This window comes from Eubalaena glacialis, chromosome 9 (assembly GCF_028564815.1).
Source record: "Eubalaena glacialis isolate mEubGla1 chromosome 9, mEubGla1.1.hap2.+ XY, whole genome shotgun sequence".
Taxonomy (NCBI): Eukaryota; Metazoa; Chordata; class Mammalia; order Artiodactyla; family Balaenidae; genus Eubalaena; species Eubalaena glacialis.
Window position 1 is genome coordinate 6,574,400 of NC_083724.1, and position 17,146 is coordinate 6,591,545.

The 17,146-nt window shown below is 44.3% G+C and overlaps 1 protein-coding gene across 3 annotated transcripts in view; it reads right to left on the reverse strand.

Moving 5' to 3' along the window:
• Window positions 1-16,369, reverse strand: part of FUBP3 (far upstream element binding protein 3) — a 48,409-nt gene extending 32,040 nt beyond the window's left edge. For all 3 annotated transcript variants that reach the window (XM_061199758.1, XM_061199759.1, XM_061199757.1), the window contains exons 1-2: window positions 16,223-16,369; window positions 4,591-4,696 (exon numbers count right to left, since the gene is read on the reverse strand). In XM_061199758.1, the coding sequence (XP_061055741.1) occupies window positions 4,591-4,696; window positions 16,223-16,306 (190 nt within the window). In that variant the 5' untranslated portion in view covers window positions 16,307-16,369. The remainder of the gene's footprint in view (window positions 1-4,590; window positions 4,697-16,222) is intronic.
• Window positions 16,370-17,146: the final 777 nt, after the last annotated feature.

Genomic DNA, 17,146 nt, shown 5'->3' on the forward strand with positions numbered 1-17,146 from the left:
TTGTGATTTTGGTGCCACTCTTTAGAGAGAAGACAGGAAGAGTGTGGTCTGTTTGAACTGAAAAAGCTCAAGGGGACGTGATTACCTAAAACTCTCCCAGAGTAAAAAAAACTGGAGAAGATGCTCTCATTGCCCCTCGAAATATGGCGGGGACAATGGGAAGAGTGCCTTTTCCATCTGTCAACCAGCTCTACGTAAACAGTAGAAACCACTTGTTTTCTCCAGCAGTCAAGACAGAGAGTGGTACCTGAGACAAGGAGATTTGTTTAAGGAAATTAGGGGAGGGGGGGACCCTCTGTACACCTTCCTAACTGACGATTAAGCAAGTGTTAGAGTTAATCATTTGACAAGGCTGATTTGAGATCAGAGGTTGGCAAACTACGCCTGAGGGCCAGCTTTCCACTTTTGTAAACAACCAGTTATTGGGACACAGCCATGCTCGTTTGTTTACGTACTGTCTAAGGCTGCTTTCGAGTGCCAACGGGAGAGCTGAGTGGGTGGGACAGAGACCATACCGCCTGAAAGCCTAGAATATTTACTACATGGCCCTTTAAGAAAAAGCCTGCCAACTTCTGATTTAGATTAAACTTAAACTTGCATTTCTAAATCAGTTAGCTAATACTATTCTCTTAAATTTGGAGCTTCCATTTCACAAAATTTCCTAAATGCTAATCATAGGATACACAGAGGGAGAACTTAGGTATCAAGCATTTATTCACTCACTGCATGAGGTAGGTAGGGAAATAAACTGTCTTTATGATCATGGCACGTGGAATCTGGTAGGAGAGGGACGTGACGTTCCCGTCACCTGCAGAATAAAGAAGATGAAATGTGCCCCAAGAAGGGGACAAGTGAACTGCTGTCAAAGTTCAGAGCAGAGTGCCATTTACTATTTCCCGATGAGGTGGGCGTGTGAGAACGGGAGGAAGAGGGGGAACAGGGAGGGAGGAAGGAGTAAAGGGGACGAAGGAAACGAAAGACGGGAGGGGGCACCCTGAGGGGGCACGCGAGCAGGGCACTGAAGAAAGTCAAAACGTGAGGATGAGGACAGGTTTCCAGGAGGAAGTCACATCACACCCGAGACTAAGGGTGAGCAGGAGTCAGCCAGGTAAAGGGCTGGGATGGGGGAAGTGTTTCTGGAAGAGCAAAGAGAAGAAACCTGACTAGGCCGCTGCAGAGTGCAGAACGGGGGAGCGAGACAAGAAGGGCAGGAGGCGGTGGCCAGGTTAGGAAGGGCTGGCCCCCCTGGTTACCGGAAGCTGCCACAAGTCATAGAGCAGAGGGATGGAACTGGTTCGATGGGCTCCAGCAGAAGCATGAAGAAAGTACTGGATGGAACCACTGTCACACCAAGACCAGCAGGGAGCTTCTCGAATCCGTAGGGTGCACCTCAAAACCATGAGAAAGCGTGGGTGCCAAGACAGAAGATGCTGATAGTTAAAATGACCTGACCCAGGGCTTCCCTGGTGGCGCAGTGGTTAAGAATCTGCCTGCCAATGCAGGGGACACGGGTTCGAGCCCTGGTCTGGGAAGATCCCACATGCCACGAAGCAACTAAGCCCGTGAGCCACAAGTGCTGAGCCTGCGCGTCTGGAGCCTGTGCTCCGCAATGGGAGAGGCCGCGACAGCGAGAGGCCCGCGCACCGCGATGAAGAGTGGCCCCCCGCTCGCCGCAACTGGAGAAAGCCCTTGCACAGAAACGAAGACCCAACACAGCCAAAAATAAATAAATAAATAAATAAATAAATTGGGAAAAAAAAAAAAATGACCTGACCCAGAGGGGGAGGGCAGCAGAATGACTGCTCTTCCCAGATCAGGGACCAAGGCAGGCTCTGGAAGCTGGGTGTGAAGCTCTTGCTGGGTTCCAAGTGAGCTCATGAACTGGCAGTTTGACGGACAACTCACAACTGCCTTGGAACACACCTAACCCAAATCGCTTTCTACATCAGAACACAACGAACTCAAATCGCTTTCCTCCTGTTTTACTGCCTAGCACTTTAAAAAATCCTCCCATTCATACACGTGTTTGCACATCTCAATGTCCCGAATAAGCCCTATGTTAAGGTTCTTTATGGTTGACTTAAGAGTTGAAGTACCTTTAAACAGACCCAAATAACACCTCCAAAAACTTCTAGGGGACTGAACTTTAACCTCCCAGAGGTCAAAGAACCTGGCTTCACGGGAAAAGTCTGCAAGTTCATATTGCTAAAGAAGTGATCTGGTGAACTTCCGACAAAAAATCCCAAGCCAAAACAAACAAACAAAAAACTGCAAAGCCCTCGGAAATCTTTACTGCTAAGAAAAAAGTGCCGGCATTCCTGCTTGTTGTTCGTCTCTGCTTTTCTAAACTTTCATGTCACAAACAGCAAGACTGTGACCCTTAGAAAGCTGTCGGGTAAACACGAACGTCACTTTCCTTGACAGGATCTGTTTATCCACATATTTATTCAAGAGAACAGAACTGGCCCAGGGACCTCACCCCTGTCGGGAGACAACTGACAAGAGGCTGGGGCAGGCCCCAGATGCCCAGCTCTCCTTAAGGTCCACAGCGAATCTCAAACTCTACACAAAGAGACCAACTTGGAGAAAAACAAACAATTTGTGTAATTCTGCTATTTAAACAGAAGAGAGGATTAACTTTATCAAACCGTTATGTAGAACGTAAAAAGCCTGAGAGAAATTTCTCATACTTCAAATACAGTCTGTCGTCATGGTAAAACACAGGCCTGGGGATGACAGGAGACGCGGTTCAAGGCGGAAAGGGTCTCCCTCAGTTCTTTCCTACTAAAGGAGACTTAATATTTTGGGGGAGGAAAGAGAAAAATTGTATTTATTCTCTAATCACAAGAACTTAGTCCCCCAAAATGCAAAAACTTATGGTTCTCAAAAAAAAAAAAAAAAAAAAAAAAGGTGACAATACACATATAATAATGAACTGGAGTTTCAAGTGAGATTCTGGACTTACTGGTAACTTAACGAGCCGCATTCTTTCAAATGGGTGTGCAAAGGATTAATGGCAGAAAAAAAGTCTGCAAGATGCCAGAGGTTTCATTTGCACATTTTTAGGCATTCATTATGCAAAGGACATAGTGATACTATTCTCTGTGGGCACAAGTTTTAGACTTCAACTCCACGCAGTGGGTGAAAACAAGGCTGAGAGTTGTGGAATGTATTGATCTCAATTTCTGGAAATGGTGGGCCAGAGAGACACACTGTCCATTAATGAGACATATGCTCAGAGCCAGACAACTTAGTGTTATTTTTATATTGATGTCCCATAAGAGGAACTGAAACATTATTGCCCCGAAAAGGTAAAAAAGGTTGCTTTGCATGACAGCTTTTTGCTAAGGCAAAAATGCAGATAATGCAATCACTCACGTCTGGTCTAAGAAATCACTAATGCCAATCAAATATAAGATGATCACAAGATACCGTTTCAGAGTAGCAGTGTAAATCGTCACCTCAGTTCCAGTGGCCCTGAGGTAGATTTTCTGTGAGTGACCATAAACATTAATAATTTTTTAAAATAGACAAGAACTTTTACACCCAAACTGCGGGTTGTTCCATTAAAATCTGCACCGTGTGAGTCTATATAATTATTCCAAAAAGGTTCCCACTTACAAAAATGATGGCGATCTCTTTTTTAGAATCTCCAAAGAGACCAGAGCAATTAGTCATGCCAAATTACATTTTTTCTATGAACATAAAACATGCACTTTTTTTGGGAAAGGAGATTACAAAATATATACTGTTGTATACCTTGACTGTTTTTCACTTAATAATGTATCACAGAAATATGAACACATACGTGGCTGGGTACACATGCAGATTGAGGACAGGAAGAGAAGACACTGGCCCACCCACTATGTGCATATTCACGTGCAATCTAGTGTATTTCAGAATCCCCTTTACAGAGCTACTTTGTGGGAGACGAAATATGATAAAGGAAGTCCGAGTTCTCTGCAGAAACACATCTGATACTCTTTGCCAAAGTGCTGGTAATGACGCACTTCTAAGTGGTCTCAAATTCTTTTGGGGATGAGTAGGGTATATAAACAAACCAATGAAATAAACGAAGGAATGAATGAAAGAAAAATGGATGCTGCTAGAAAGAGCCTGTTATAAAATGGGAATGGTGGAAAACAACCAGCAGATGAACTGTAAAAAGGTCATCACTCCCCTTTCCTTTCTTTAAGGTCAGTATGTAGCCACAGCCTCCCCAGAGCCACGCACCAAATCTCAGTTTTTCTTTGGAGAAAAGTGGGAACTTCAATTCCCACGTGTGCACTGAGGAATAACTGAGGGCTAAATCAAGCAAAACTCTCGAATCAGTCAAATTATTTCCAAGCTGGTGCTCGAAGACTGTCTTTTACCTTACAGCCCAGCCGAAAAGACTTCCTGTATTATCAAGGCAAGTAAGAACTCAAATGCCGTAGAACTGCTGAGGAAAATCATCTTAAATACTTCCCTGCAACCAGTCTTCAGAGAGTGACGCTGGAGAAAGCTGTTAAGGAAATGGCTGACACAGACTCCAACTTAACTGGCAGGTTCACTACCACCTGAAAGGCAAAGATATTTACAGCAACTTACCTCCATCATCCAAGGGCCGTTTTTGTACTCCATAGCCATACACTGAGGGGTCCACTAGAGGTGTGGAATTATTCAAGTGAGGAATTGAATCAATTTTAGCAGCAATCTACAGAGAGAATCAGATTTAAATACTCAGTAACAAATCATGGCTCCATCGAGGGAGAAAGACAAGAGTCTTCTTTAAAGGGCTGTTACCCCATTTCTCCCCCCGACGGAGATTAATGTAAAGCAATGTCGTGACAGGACATGGACTTTGCACTATTAACTGAGTTCCCTTTTGGTCTTAGTAATAATGTCTCTTTAGAAATGATACTTCCAAAAAATTTGTCTTCTACAAGCAAATTTTTAAGTCATCACTTAAAATATAGGTATACCACATTTTAAGGAAAAAAGCAGGCCAACAATATGAAGAACTCTGTTCAAAAGGTTTTAGCACAGGATTCCCTTAAGGAACAAATTCCCCAGCAATATTTAAAAGGCCATGTTTGCTCAAATGTTGACAGCTCTTTAGGAATATATTCGTCCTATTAACCTTAACCCCTATAAAGTGACGATGTGATCTACAGAAACATAAAACAACAAGCTGCTCTCCACTGGAAGTTCAAACAGCAGGGGGGGTGACCATCTGTCCAGACGAGTTTGGAAAGATTCCTGCACTGGAGAGATCGAGATAACCTCTGAGAGCTATTCTAACTTTTAACATTTATCATCAAAGAACAGAACATAGCTATTAAATTTTTCCCCTAGAAACAAATGCTATGCAGAGCTTCCTACACTTATCTGCTTTGTTTCCGTTAGGAATTAAACGTGATTTTCACAATAAATTAACTCTTTGATTTAATCAAAGGAATATTTACAACTGGTCTTGATGTTAGTCCCTCAGTTAAGCCTAACAAGCAAGGGTGGATTAGGGGCAGCCAGCATAGATGTCCCAGACCTATGTCTTCAGTGGTAGTTTTTCCTGAGGTTGTCCAAATGTGCCCAGAATTCTGAGACTTTCTGGGACCAACATAAATTACTTTAAACAAATAAACAACCAAAGACAATCATGATACTGAAAACCTAAGGCAGAATTTAAATGTCAGGTATCCTGGGTCAGGTCTCGTCCTTTCCATTTCCTAGTTCTGCGGTGTTGGGCAAGTCCCCTTCCTCTCTGCCTAAGATCCTCTGGGTATAATACCATCTGCTTCATAGTTTTGGAAAAGATAACAACATACTCTGAACACAAAGAAGCTCTGTACATGAGAAAGCACTTCACAAATACCAGGGCTGCAAAAGAAGGCAACTCACCCAGCAGTGCTGAGTGTCTACTATGTCCTGGGCTCTGCAGTGAACAAGAATAAGCAGGTCCTTACTCTCCCAGAGTTGGCAGTCAGTGGGGAGTCACAGGTACACAAGCTAATCAGTAAACTGATCATTTCAGCTGGTGATAAAGCATGATACTAATAAGAGAAGACAAGGACATACAGAGTCCTCAGGAGAGCTACTTTAAACAGGGCGATCAGGGAAGGCTGCTGTGAGCTGAGATGGGATCTGAGACCTAAATGATGAGGACGAGCATTCTAGGCAGAGGGAACAGCTTGTACAAAGGCCCTGAGGCAGGAGCAAGCTTGATAGGTAAGTTGACGTCACTAGAATAGAAGGAACTAGATGTGTTCCAAGGGGTGGGCAAGGGCAGTTCACATAGGGCTTCAGAAGTCATGGGAAGGGGCTTGGGTTTATTCACTTACTTACTTATTTATATTTATGTATATATTTAGCTGCACCTCGCACTTTGCAGGATCTTAGTTCCCCGACCAGGGATGGAGCCTGTGCCCCCCTGCAGTCGAAGCATGGAGTCCTAACCACTGGACTGCCAGGGAATTCTGGGGCTTGGATTTTATATGGAGGGTGATGGAAAGCAACTACAAGGCTTAGTAAGGGGAGTAACCTGCTGATTTATGATTTAAAAAATTGTTCCTGGACAAGGAAAATATCAATAGATTCTAAGGGGACAAGAGTCACAGGACCATTTAGGAGGTATTCTAGGCCAGGAGTCAGCAAACCCCAGGTGGTGAACTACCTGCTTTGGTAAATAAAGTTTTATTAGAACACAGCCACACCCATTCACAGAGATCATATGGTGTGCAGAGCATATATATATATCTATGTATAAAATTTACTACCTGAACTTTTTTTTTTTTTTTGGCCGCACCACACGGCTTGTGGGATCTCAGTTCCCCGAAAAGGGACTGAACCTGGGCCCTTGGCAGTGAAAGCGTGGAGTCCTAACCACTGGACCACCAGGGAATTCCCACTATCTGGACTTTTGAAGAAAATGTTTGCCCTGTCTAGGCTACAGATGATGGTAGCCTGGACAGGTGCTCGTTGAAAAACACTATTTTAAGTTAAATAATTAAAATACTAAGACTGCTGATAGAAGCCCCATCTCTTATATTCAAATTTCAAGGCAAGTGGGCATTTGCTCTAAAACAGAATACTGTATAAATCTCGCCTAACAGCATTCTACCACCAGCTTTCAATCTTGCTCTCCATATTTGTTTTGGATAAGCTTGTGGAGGTTGGCTACTTACTTAAGATGCAAAACTTATCTTTAAGGACTCAGCTCGGGAAGCAGGCAGATTAAAAGGTGAGAACACTGCAGTGGCTTATGCCCCACCGAGGCCCTTTCGTCTGCCCAATAAACTGAGCGGTAAATGGCCAATGTGAGGATTTTCAAGATTACTGGCCCAGTTGTCTGTTTGAAGACAGACCAAAACATTGGCAAGAGACAGTAAGGATGACCCCAAAACACAAGAGAAAAGGCTATGGTTATCAGTGGAGTCCCCCAGTAGTGTGCATGTCAGATCACCCTCAAAGACAGGACCCTAAATGTAAGCTCTACATATCTGGCACTCTCTCTACCCTCTTCTGATGAGACCTCTTAGCTTCCAGACCTTTTCTCTTCCTTCCAAATTAGCTCAGATGTCATTCCTGAGTCCTTGGCCTTCCTTATAACTTATATGGTATGTTTCATATGTTGCTGGAATGTAATTTTCTCCCCAAAGCTGATATGCCAGAAGTGTTACAATAGTTTTCTATTCCTAATTTTGATTAAATCAACAAGTGACCTTCTAAAATGTGACTGAGGATTTCAGATTTGTTTTTAAATCATGTTTGCTTCAGGTTATCTATAATTTGGGAAATTTTCACTAAGAGAAAAGCAGTACAGGATAATGGTTAAGAGGTGTAGCTCTGAAGTCAATAACTGCATTTGAACTGCGGCTAAACAAATGTTAGATGTGAGTTTAACATTATAATATACAATTATACCATAACTTACATTGATATCACATTATATATTATATTACAATATGCTATAAAGAAACAATGTATTCCTTTATTCATACAAATGCTACCTTGTTCTAAGACATGATTTTAAATGCCTACTGAAATGAGTTAAAATTCAATGAGTGCTTACTATGTGTAGGCACTCTGCTAAGAACATTTTAAAGATGCTATCTCATTTATTCCTCATGATGATTCTTTAGGTTAGTATTATTATTTTCACTTTAGGACAAGGAAAAGTGAAGCTCAGAGAGGCTGAGTGACCTGCCCAAAGTCACACATCTTATAAATGGCAGAAACAGCATTGAAGCCCAGGCCTGACTCCAGAGTCCATGCTACTAACCACAGCACTAGGCTAACTCCCTTTCCTCCACCTAATACTTTCTTAAACATAGTCACTTCCCGAGGACTTAAAACCTAATGATTTCCAGTACGCAGAGCTCAAGTAATTCCTCATGTCCATAACTGACCATTCTGAACAGTAGCTGCTTAAGGGAAGTGAGGTACGTTTTCAGTTAACAATGGCGTAGGCCAGAAAATAGTCTCAGAAGCCACGATATTCCAAGAAAACCAAGGCCACTCCAGTGCTTATCTGAAAGCAAGACCTTGAGGGGACGCTGCTACTGATTTTCTACTACTTGATTCACTTTCCCCCCTTTCTGGGGGGAGGCGGCAAGAATGGGTTACCTCACTACCTGTGCTATTTTAAGCACAGCTAATAGATGAAATATAAATCAACGTCACAGACATTTAACCTCCACTGCCAGTAGTTAGTGGAAACGTGGAGGAGGGGAGCACTGGACCAGGCATCAGTCAGGAGTCCTGGTTTTCCAGCTGGCTCTTCCGGTGTACGACCTTGGGCAAGACCTTCGGTGGTCTTGCTCCCTGTAGAATGCAGGGATGAACTAAACCAGTGTTTTCTAAAGAGTACAAAGCAAACTGGGGAGGTGCATGGATGAATGTTCAAAAATATTTTAAATAAACCTAAATTTAAAATGATTTTAAAATACAAAGTAAATAGAATACTGAGGGTTCACTGATATGACAAGAATCATAATAAAGGTGGTACACGATTCACTAAAGTTAGGAAACATGGCAATTAATTATTCCCAGTGCACATCTTTAAGTTTTGTAATCAGAGTAGCTCACCCTATAAACCCAAACAGAAAGCTGTGAATATTTCCACAACTTCACATTTAATAAAACTTTACACTAAATGGAAACAGGCAAAGCTATCTGAATGGCGGCAAGTCATCCACACACTGATTGGGTCCATGTCCTTCAACATAGTCACTGTCGATTCTAAAGTAGAGGTGAGAGCTCACACCACCACTTAGGGAGGAGGAACCCAACCTGCTTCCCTGGAACCTCTGCTCTGAAGTCACCCAGGGTGGCCCCGCCCTGGCGAACTGACAGACTGAGCTGAAAGTCTCTACTCCCCACAGCAGGAGGACACAGTATGTGGCCAGAGCGGTCGAGCCCAGTGGCTGGGAGTGAGCAAGTCTCGGAGGGCAGGTCTGGAGCCGTGGTGCACAGAGGCAAGTCCTCGTTCTGCACCCACTGCCTAGGTTACTATGAAGACAGCAGTGTATCAAATTTATTGTGCACTTCCTAAGTGCCTGATGGTGCCGTCAATTCATCTTCACGGTGACCTCAGACAGTAGCTACTAGTCTCAATTCTGTGGGATCTGGAGCCAGTCTGCCTGGAATTGTACCCATGGGGATACCAAGATAACAATGTAAAGCACCCAGAACAATGCTGGGCACATCGTAAGGAACGAGAAATGTTTGCTATTTTAACCTTTTATTGAAAAATAATAAAATAATAATACAAAAAAAGTACATGGGTGAGTTGACAGCTTGAATTTTCATGTACTAAAATGCCTGTGCAACTAGCATCCAGATCAAGAAACAGAACATAACCAGCACCCCCGAAGCTGGCCTCATGACCCCTTCAGTCACTACCCACCTCCATCTCCCAAGGGTAAACTCCTAACTTCTAATATTAGCTATTCCAAAAAAAAAACCCACAAAACTATCTATCTATCTATCTATATAGATATACATAGATGGATAGATATAGCCACCATCAATGATTTCCCTTTTACAGATGAGGAAACTGAGGTTTAAAGACGTTAGATAACTTATCCAAAGTCACTAAGCTAGTAACTGGCAGAACCAGAACTTGAACTCATATAGACTGAATCCAAAGCCTTAATAACCACTTCACTATACTACCTCTTGGGTATTCTGCAACCATCAAGTGAGAGAACTTATATGAAAGTCCTTGCCTGGCACCCAGCACAACACAAGCTCAATGAATGGTAGCTATTGTTGTCATTAGAGATGGGGCCCTGGCTGATTCTGCCCTATTAACTGGCATTAACCAAAACAAGGAATTCTATATGTCAGTCGAATAAGATATCAGCTCTTCTTAGTAGCTTTTGCTGACAACTTCATGCCACCCACATTTGGGGAGAATTAAATACTCCCTTATCTGTTTGCAAAGCACTTTACAAACTACCTTTAAGTAGCGTGACCTCACTGAGGAAGTTGCTGGTTATACTGTCTCCCCATTACAGGGAGCTCTTTGAGGTGTGGACCTGTCTCAATCATCTTGGTACTCCCAGGACAAAGGTTCCTTGACTGGGAGCTCCAGGGATTAGCTTTAGGGAATTCATGAACCTCCTGAAATTACATACAAACTATTTAAATATTTCCGAGGAGTGGTTCAAAGTTTTCAAGAGTCTTAAAAAGGTCTATGCTCCAAAAAAAGTTCAAGAACTTCCCTAATGCACAGCAAAGTGTTTGGCACATAGAAAGTACTCATTAAACGTTTGCTAAAATTAAAGTGAATACGGAGAAGCCTGTCAGAAAAATGCTAAGATGACCAGCTGAGGCTCCAAGCTGAAATACTGTTCCAGCTAGCATCCCCCCTCCAAAGACCCTCAAGATGACATGACCATTAGTTTTCTCCCCTATGTCCCATCTAATTCCACCAGCATCCCTTTGATGCTTTGAAGATTCTGCTGCAGAATTCTCATTGAGATGGAAAACTACCCAACTACCTCTGCAAAGGAACCGAGTCCCTCTTAGAATGCAGGAGACATGGGTCCAAGAACTACTGCATATATTAACTGTTTGTGTGCCTCCGAGAATACTGCTTTATCTCCCTTTGGCTTATTACTTTCAAATATAAAATGAAAATTATAACCCTTGTCCTGACTATTTCGCTTGGTTGTTGTGAGGATCTAATTCCACGGTAAGATAAAACCAGCAGCAAACTTGTCTTATTTATCTTTACACTGGCCCGGCATCCAGCAAGAGGCCTTGGACTCAGCAGATCCTCAAACAATAGCAAGCAATCCCCATCACTTCACAATTTCCATGAGCACTACTCAGTCTTGCAAGTGATCTGCTATCATCTGATACTAGGATAAAAATGTAGTTCATGCCTCGAAAAGTATTGGCTATTCTTTCCCAAGTGTCTTTAAAACAAAACTCTAAATGTAAAACATTTTCAAGAGGGATGAGTAACAGAGTAAAAGAATTGCACAGCAAAGCTAGGGAGAGGGGAGCTTGAACAGACACCCAACACATTAGAAAGTAAAAGAACCAAAATAATATGGCCAAAACTTTTTTCAGATCTAGCTAGATGGAAGCTCTGAATGTTGGTGAGCTTGAAGGGACCACTGAGATTATCTAGCTTAATATTTCCTGAAGTTTGATCCACAGACGGTGATTCGGTTTTATGAAAAGAGGGTATGAAGTGACAGAACTTGGGTATATTTACAATGCATATCCCAAACCCTAGTAGGACTTAATGCACAGAAGCATACTAAGGGCTCTGAGAAGTCCTGCAGTAAAGAAGCCAATTCACCTTTATTTAACCCTGTATCCCCCAAACTTCTCTGTCCATGAGCCCTTTTCCATGGAAGATCTATGAACAGCCTGTAGATCAAATGCGGGGAAAGGCCAACCTAGCCCAAGGTCATGCAGCTACTTGCAGGAGACTCAGTCTCCAGCACAGCTCTTTCCGTTAGAAATTTAAATTATTGTATGGGCTCACAATTTGGAAAAGGATGAGGAAAAAAAGCTGCTGACTAGGCATCCCGATGGGCAGTGCAGAACAAAAGCAAAGTGGTGAGAACAAAGGCAACTCGGAGAGTCAATGCCCCGTGCAAAGGGGCAGCTGCTACCCAGCTCCTGCCAAATAAAGTCACTGCAGAACGTGGGAGCAGTATGGCCAAGTATTAGACAAAAATCTCACTTTTTACGTGAAATTGTTCTAGTTTCTAAGTGTTGGCGCTGTGTGGTCAAACAAAGCATGCCTGCAGGCCCGCTCTGAGCCTTCTCCAGCCCACAAGCCACCAGTCTGAAAACTCTGGTCTAGGCAAATTTGTATTTGGGACTTAAGAAACCTTACTTTGATGATACACATGGGTTATCAGATTTTAAAAGAAAGATAAAGAAGTCCCAGCTGAATATCAGAAAAGCGTTAGAGGCATACAGTGGAACGTACTGTTCATTTACCATCTACTTTTCAATACCAAATATGAAGTTCAGTGCTTCCATTAAAGTGCGGTGACCCAAATGGGCTCAGTCACATCATGAAAACCCTTCAACAAGAACTCGCTCTCTGTAGGGTACTCTACTGGGTCCCATCAAAGCAAAGACACAGAGCAACCCACAGATGTCCTGCAGACATTGGTTTTCTTCAAGTGTCTGAGAAAGTTCAAATGAATGTACATGCAGGAGTGAGTCCCTTGTGAAATGATGACCTGAGCTACTCAACCACTGGGCACGTCTGAGACAGTCTCAGTGGAGTAAACTTAAAAGCCACTGAGCATTCAGCACACGTGACTCTGCCATGAGGCACAAACATCACATATGAGGTGAGCAAAGGCAGTATCTCTCAAGGAGTGCCCAACAGCCAATGAACACAGGCCTTTTCTTTAAATGGTAGAGGCACATTCTTTTAAAGGAAATTTAGCGTTTCTATACGGCACACGTGCCAAATCATCTACTGCTCAGGCTCGAAGTGTGAAACAGCAGCACTGGGAAGCATTTTGTGCAGGACTGTGGAACTTCGGAGGCCCCACACCAACCAACTGTTCCAAAAAACAGCGCTAGTAAAGAACAGGCTCTAGGCCTTAGAATCTGTCAAAGGTTACTTTCCACTGACTCTTCAGTGGCCTGGTCACAATCATTTGGGAGCAGAATCACCATGATGCCCAACTCCATGAGGTACCAATGAACACTGTATTTCTGTGAATAGAACACTCTGGAATTACGCAGTGCAGAGGCACTGACTGGGTCTAGGACAAAATAGGAAGGAGCTTAAAGCCCTAAGAAGCCCTAGCAGTTTGATAAGAGAACGTCTATTTGGGTGATGACTGGCAGGTGGTTGGTCCAGCTCGTGGAAGGAAGGCTGCTGGGAATGTGAAGTACACTGTGGTGTGACATCGTCCTGTTAAAATGCAAATGGGTGCACTTGGTGATGGATGCTACTAAACTATCAGCAGTGGGCTTTCCAGGAACTCTTTTATATTTTTAGAAAAGCTAAACAAAACAGATTTGTATCTACTCATCCATAACCTCCATGAGGTCCCCTTGAAAGCCTGACAGACAGTAGTCAGCGTAGAGGTGCAGTGTGGCCACAGAACAGGATAATCTGGCTTTAAGTCCACATCCCATTCTTATTAGGATCCTGTGCTCTCTAAACAACAAGTTGAAGGAACACTTTATTTTTGCTAACCAGCCAATGACTTCAGAGAACTGGACATGATTTTTTTTTTTTTAACACCCAGCAGTTTTAGATCTTCACCAGTAGGAATGAATCAGATCACATTTCTACATTTGTGTACTTCCCTACAAAATGACTATGTTATCCCTTTGGCCAAACACTATTAACTCACTGGACTTCACACTGCTGCAGAAATTTTAAATTTTATATGACATCTTCAGAGACTCCCTTCAGATCTAGGAATACCATGCTTAGAGTGATCTAACAGCAACAATTGGTTCCCTTTGTTGGAAAGAGTCCAAAGGATACAAAAGGAGGCTTCAAGATGCCAGGAGGGAAGCTTCGTGGATTAGGTGCTGGGCTCTACATATCAGACTTAATAGAAACTGCAGGTTCAAACGCCATCAGGGTCAACTCAGACTCTACTGTGATGTTCTGGATAAACCGAGCACCAGACAGCTTACTGCTCCCTGACAAACTTATGAGGGCCTTACAGACCGTCCCTGGTGTTTACGAGGGCACCTAAGAGGAGAGAAAGCTTTCCAATCATTTAAATAAAGAAATGCACTGTCTTTTATCTCCAGTCACTGGGGGGGAAATCACATTTCTGCAACATGCTGTGTATACAATGGCGAGGTAGAACCACCATCATCAGATGCCCACAGATATGAGCCCCTTTGAGGTAAGCTTTACTATTGATATAAGCACACAATATTTTAGATTTCTAACATTCCATTCTTGCCCAATGCAAATCTATAAATAAACCTAAAATTACCCACAAACCTGTGTTTTCTTTAGTTTTTAAAGGCCATCAAATCCTTGGAGATAGTATCGCCCTCCAGCTGTTAATATTCGGAAGTAATACACTTACAGCACTGTCTCCATTGGGCTTACAACTGCTCCAGTCAATGGTGCATTTCAGAGCTGGGAACATTTCCAGTGAAGTTTCCTCTGCTAGTAGTAAACACCACTGCTTCAACAATCCACATTAGGTCAGCATTTAACAGAGGGTCTCCCTCCCTCTTGAGCAGGTTGTCCAAGAATATGAGTTCAACCACTGGCTCAAGAGAAGCAGAAAGTCTTCTCAATGGTTCAAAATTCATTTTATGTTCAACTACAGGCCTTCTGCAAACTGAGGATCTGAGCTCTTTAGGGTAGTGACTATAATTCTTCCTGGATACAGAGGCCGACAAGGTGATTGTCACACATCAGCACAGAGTGAAAGCCATTACATATTAGTAGCCAGTGAGAAACAAGGTTCAGGACCCTGTACGGTAGAGGAGAGCAGTGTAACACGCCGGCAAGCAGAGTGCTGGAAGGGGAGCTGGATGGCACTGTTCATCCATTACAGCCACTGGTTGGCTCTGAAGTCTAAGTAAGATGGATACTCACTATATATTGGTTGGTGCCTAGGCAGTAAGTAACAAGTCATCGGATAAAATTTTAGGCGGAACCACAGGTTTGGAAACTTCTGGGATCCAATGTAATGTCTATAGGAGCATCAGTATTACAATGAAAAGTCAGTATCTGGGAAACAGGTAGGGTTCCCTCCCCTCGAATACTGGAAAGAGGTGTAAAGACCATATCTTCAAGCGACCGAGTGGAGGCTTTCTTCTAATACAATGAGTCCTGTAGCTTTCTGTTAGGAATCAAGCAGTAATTAGTTACAGCCCAACTTTAAAAGTATCCGTTAGTATGCCTACAATTAAATAGGAAGAGATGATGAGTATAAGACACTCAGCAGAAGAAATTTAAGTGTTAGAGCTAACACTTAAGTTCAGTTAAGTTTCACACACAAGGACATGTTCTGTTCTAAACATCATACCAGAAACCAAAGAGTATTTCTGGCAGGTCCCATATTCATTCTCCAGGGAAGCTTGCAACCTCTTAAAAATCAGTTTATTTAACTCTGACAAAATGCACGACATTGTCAGATGGTCAAGTTTCACTGTTGGAATGACTTCATATCACATGCTCCCTGAAAGAGGAAAAACTATTGCCCGTAAGGAATTTCTACGTCTTATGGACCACCCACACCTATCTAACATCTTTCTTTCTCTCCTCTCCCACAGCACCCTCAAAAGTAAAATACCCTCGAATTCCTTCCACTCCACCCTCGAAATATAATAAGTCTGAAGAGAATGTTTTCCAAGTTTTAAAAAGCTACTGGGCCTGAGACAGTCCCCTTCTGTCTAGACCGGGTCCTCGCCGTGAGCTCCCCTAGCCCCCTACCCTCGTAAACCTCAGAACCCCACGCTGGCTGCCCTGCGGGTCCAGCCCCGGCGTGGGGACGCGATAGAGCCAGGCGTCCTGGACAAATCTTTTCCCAAAGGCTGCAGGCACCTGGGAGACCGGCCCGACAGGCTGGGCCTGGGCCTCCCAGTGGTGCCTCATCCCTCGGCTCCTCTCGGCTGCAGGAGCCACAAGGAACGGCCGAGCCCAGCTGTGGCGTCAGCCCAGGTTACCTCCCGCCCCCAGGCCGGACCCCCTCCTCCCCATCAGGCCTGACCCAGCCCCGCCTCGGGCTCCCGTGCTCCTACCAGCCGGCCGCGCCCGTACCTGCCGGACCCGGTGCAGAGCGTCCACGAAGCCCTCGGCCTTCATCCCCACCGGAGCGCTCTGCCCCTGCACCAGCTCCGCCATTACCGCCCCCGCCGCCGCCGCCGCCGCTCGGCTCCCCCGTCGGGCCTCCCGCTCCGCTTGGGGACCCGTAGCCGGAAAAGGAAAGTCGCTCCACTTCCGGCGGAAGGGAAGCCGGGACGCTCGCCGACGCGAGAGGAGCCGCGTCTGCAGGGCGGGGTCAGGGCACGTGATCGCGGTCCGGCCGGAAGTGGGGGGCGGGCCCTGCGAGCGAGGCTGTGATCTGGTTTCGAGGGATAGGTTGCGATCCCTTCATTCCCAGACGTGATTTGGTTCAGGGCCGTCGATGATGTCGTGACAGACCCTTGAGGCGTGTGTGTGTGTGTGTGTGTCTCGAGGTGTCCGGCTGTCGACCGTTTGGAAACCCAGAGAGGAGTGACCCGGCTTTCCCTAGACGGCACCCTGGCTGCCCCTCTCAGAAATGACCATCGATTAGGAATACTGGGACTGAGCGCTTTGAAATGGCACCGTGAGGACCCAGAGGGAGGGCAAGGAACAGCACCACAAAATAGTGCCCCACGTTTGCAGAGTCCTGGGCCCGAGTTCTTGCATCGTAATCAGTTTCCTCGAGGATGGGCTAATGCCACACCTGGGGTTGCCTAGCGACACAGCTTAGGAAGGGCGCTTCTACTGGAAAGACAGCGTGGTGTCCTCTTACACATTCCTTCACGAACTCTGGGACTCTGGGGATACAGGAAATACCACAGGACCATCATTGCTTCCCTGCCTGCTGAGTCAAAGCAGTATTGCAAGAGGGCTTCTTGGAATGCTTAAGTAACTTTTTAAAATGATGGTAACTAGATATAGATATTTCAAAGCAAGGGAAGGAATCTTAAAGCTGGA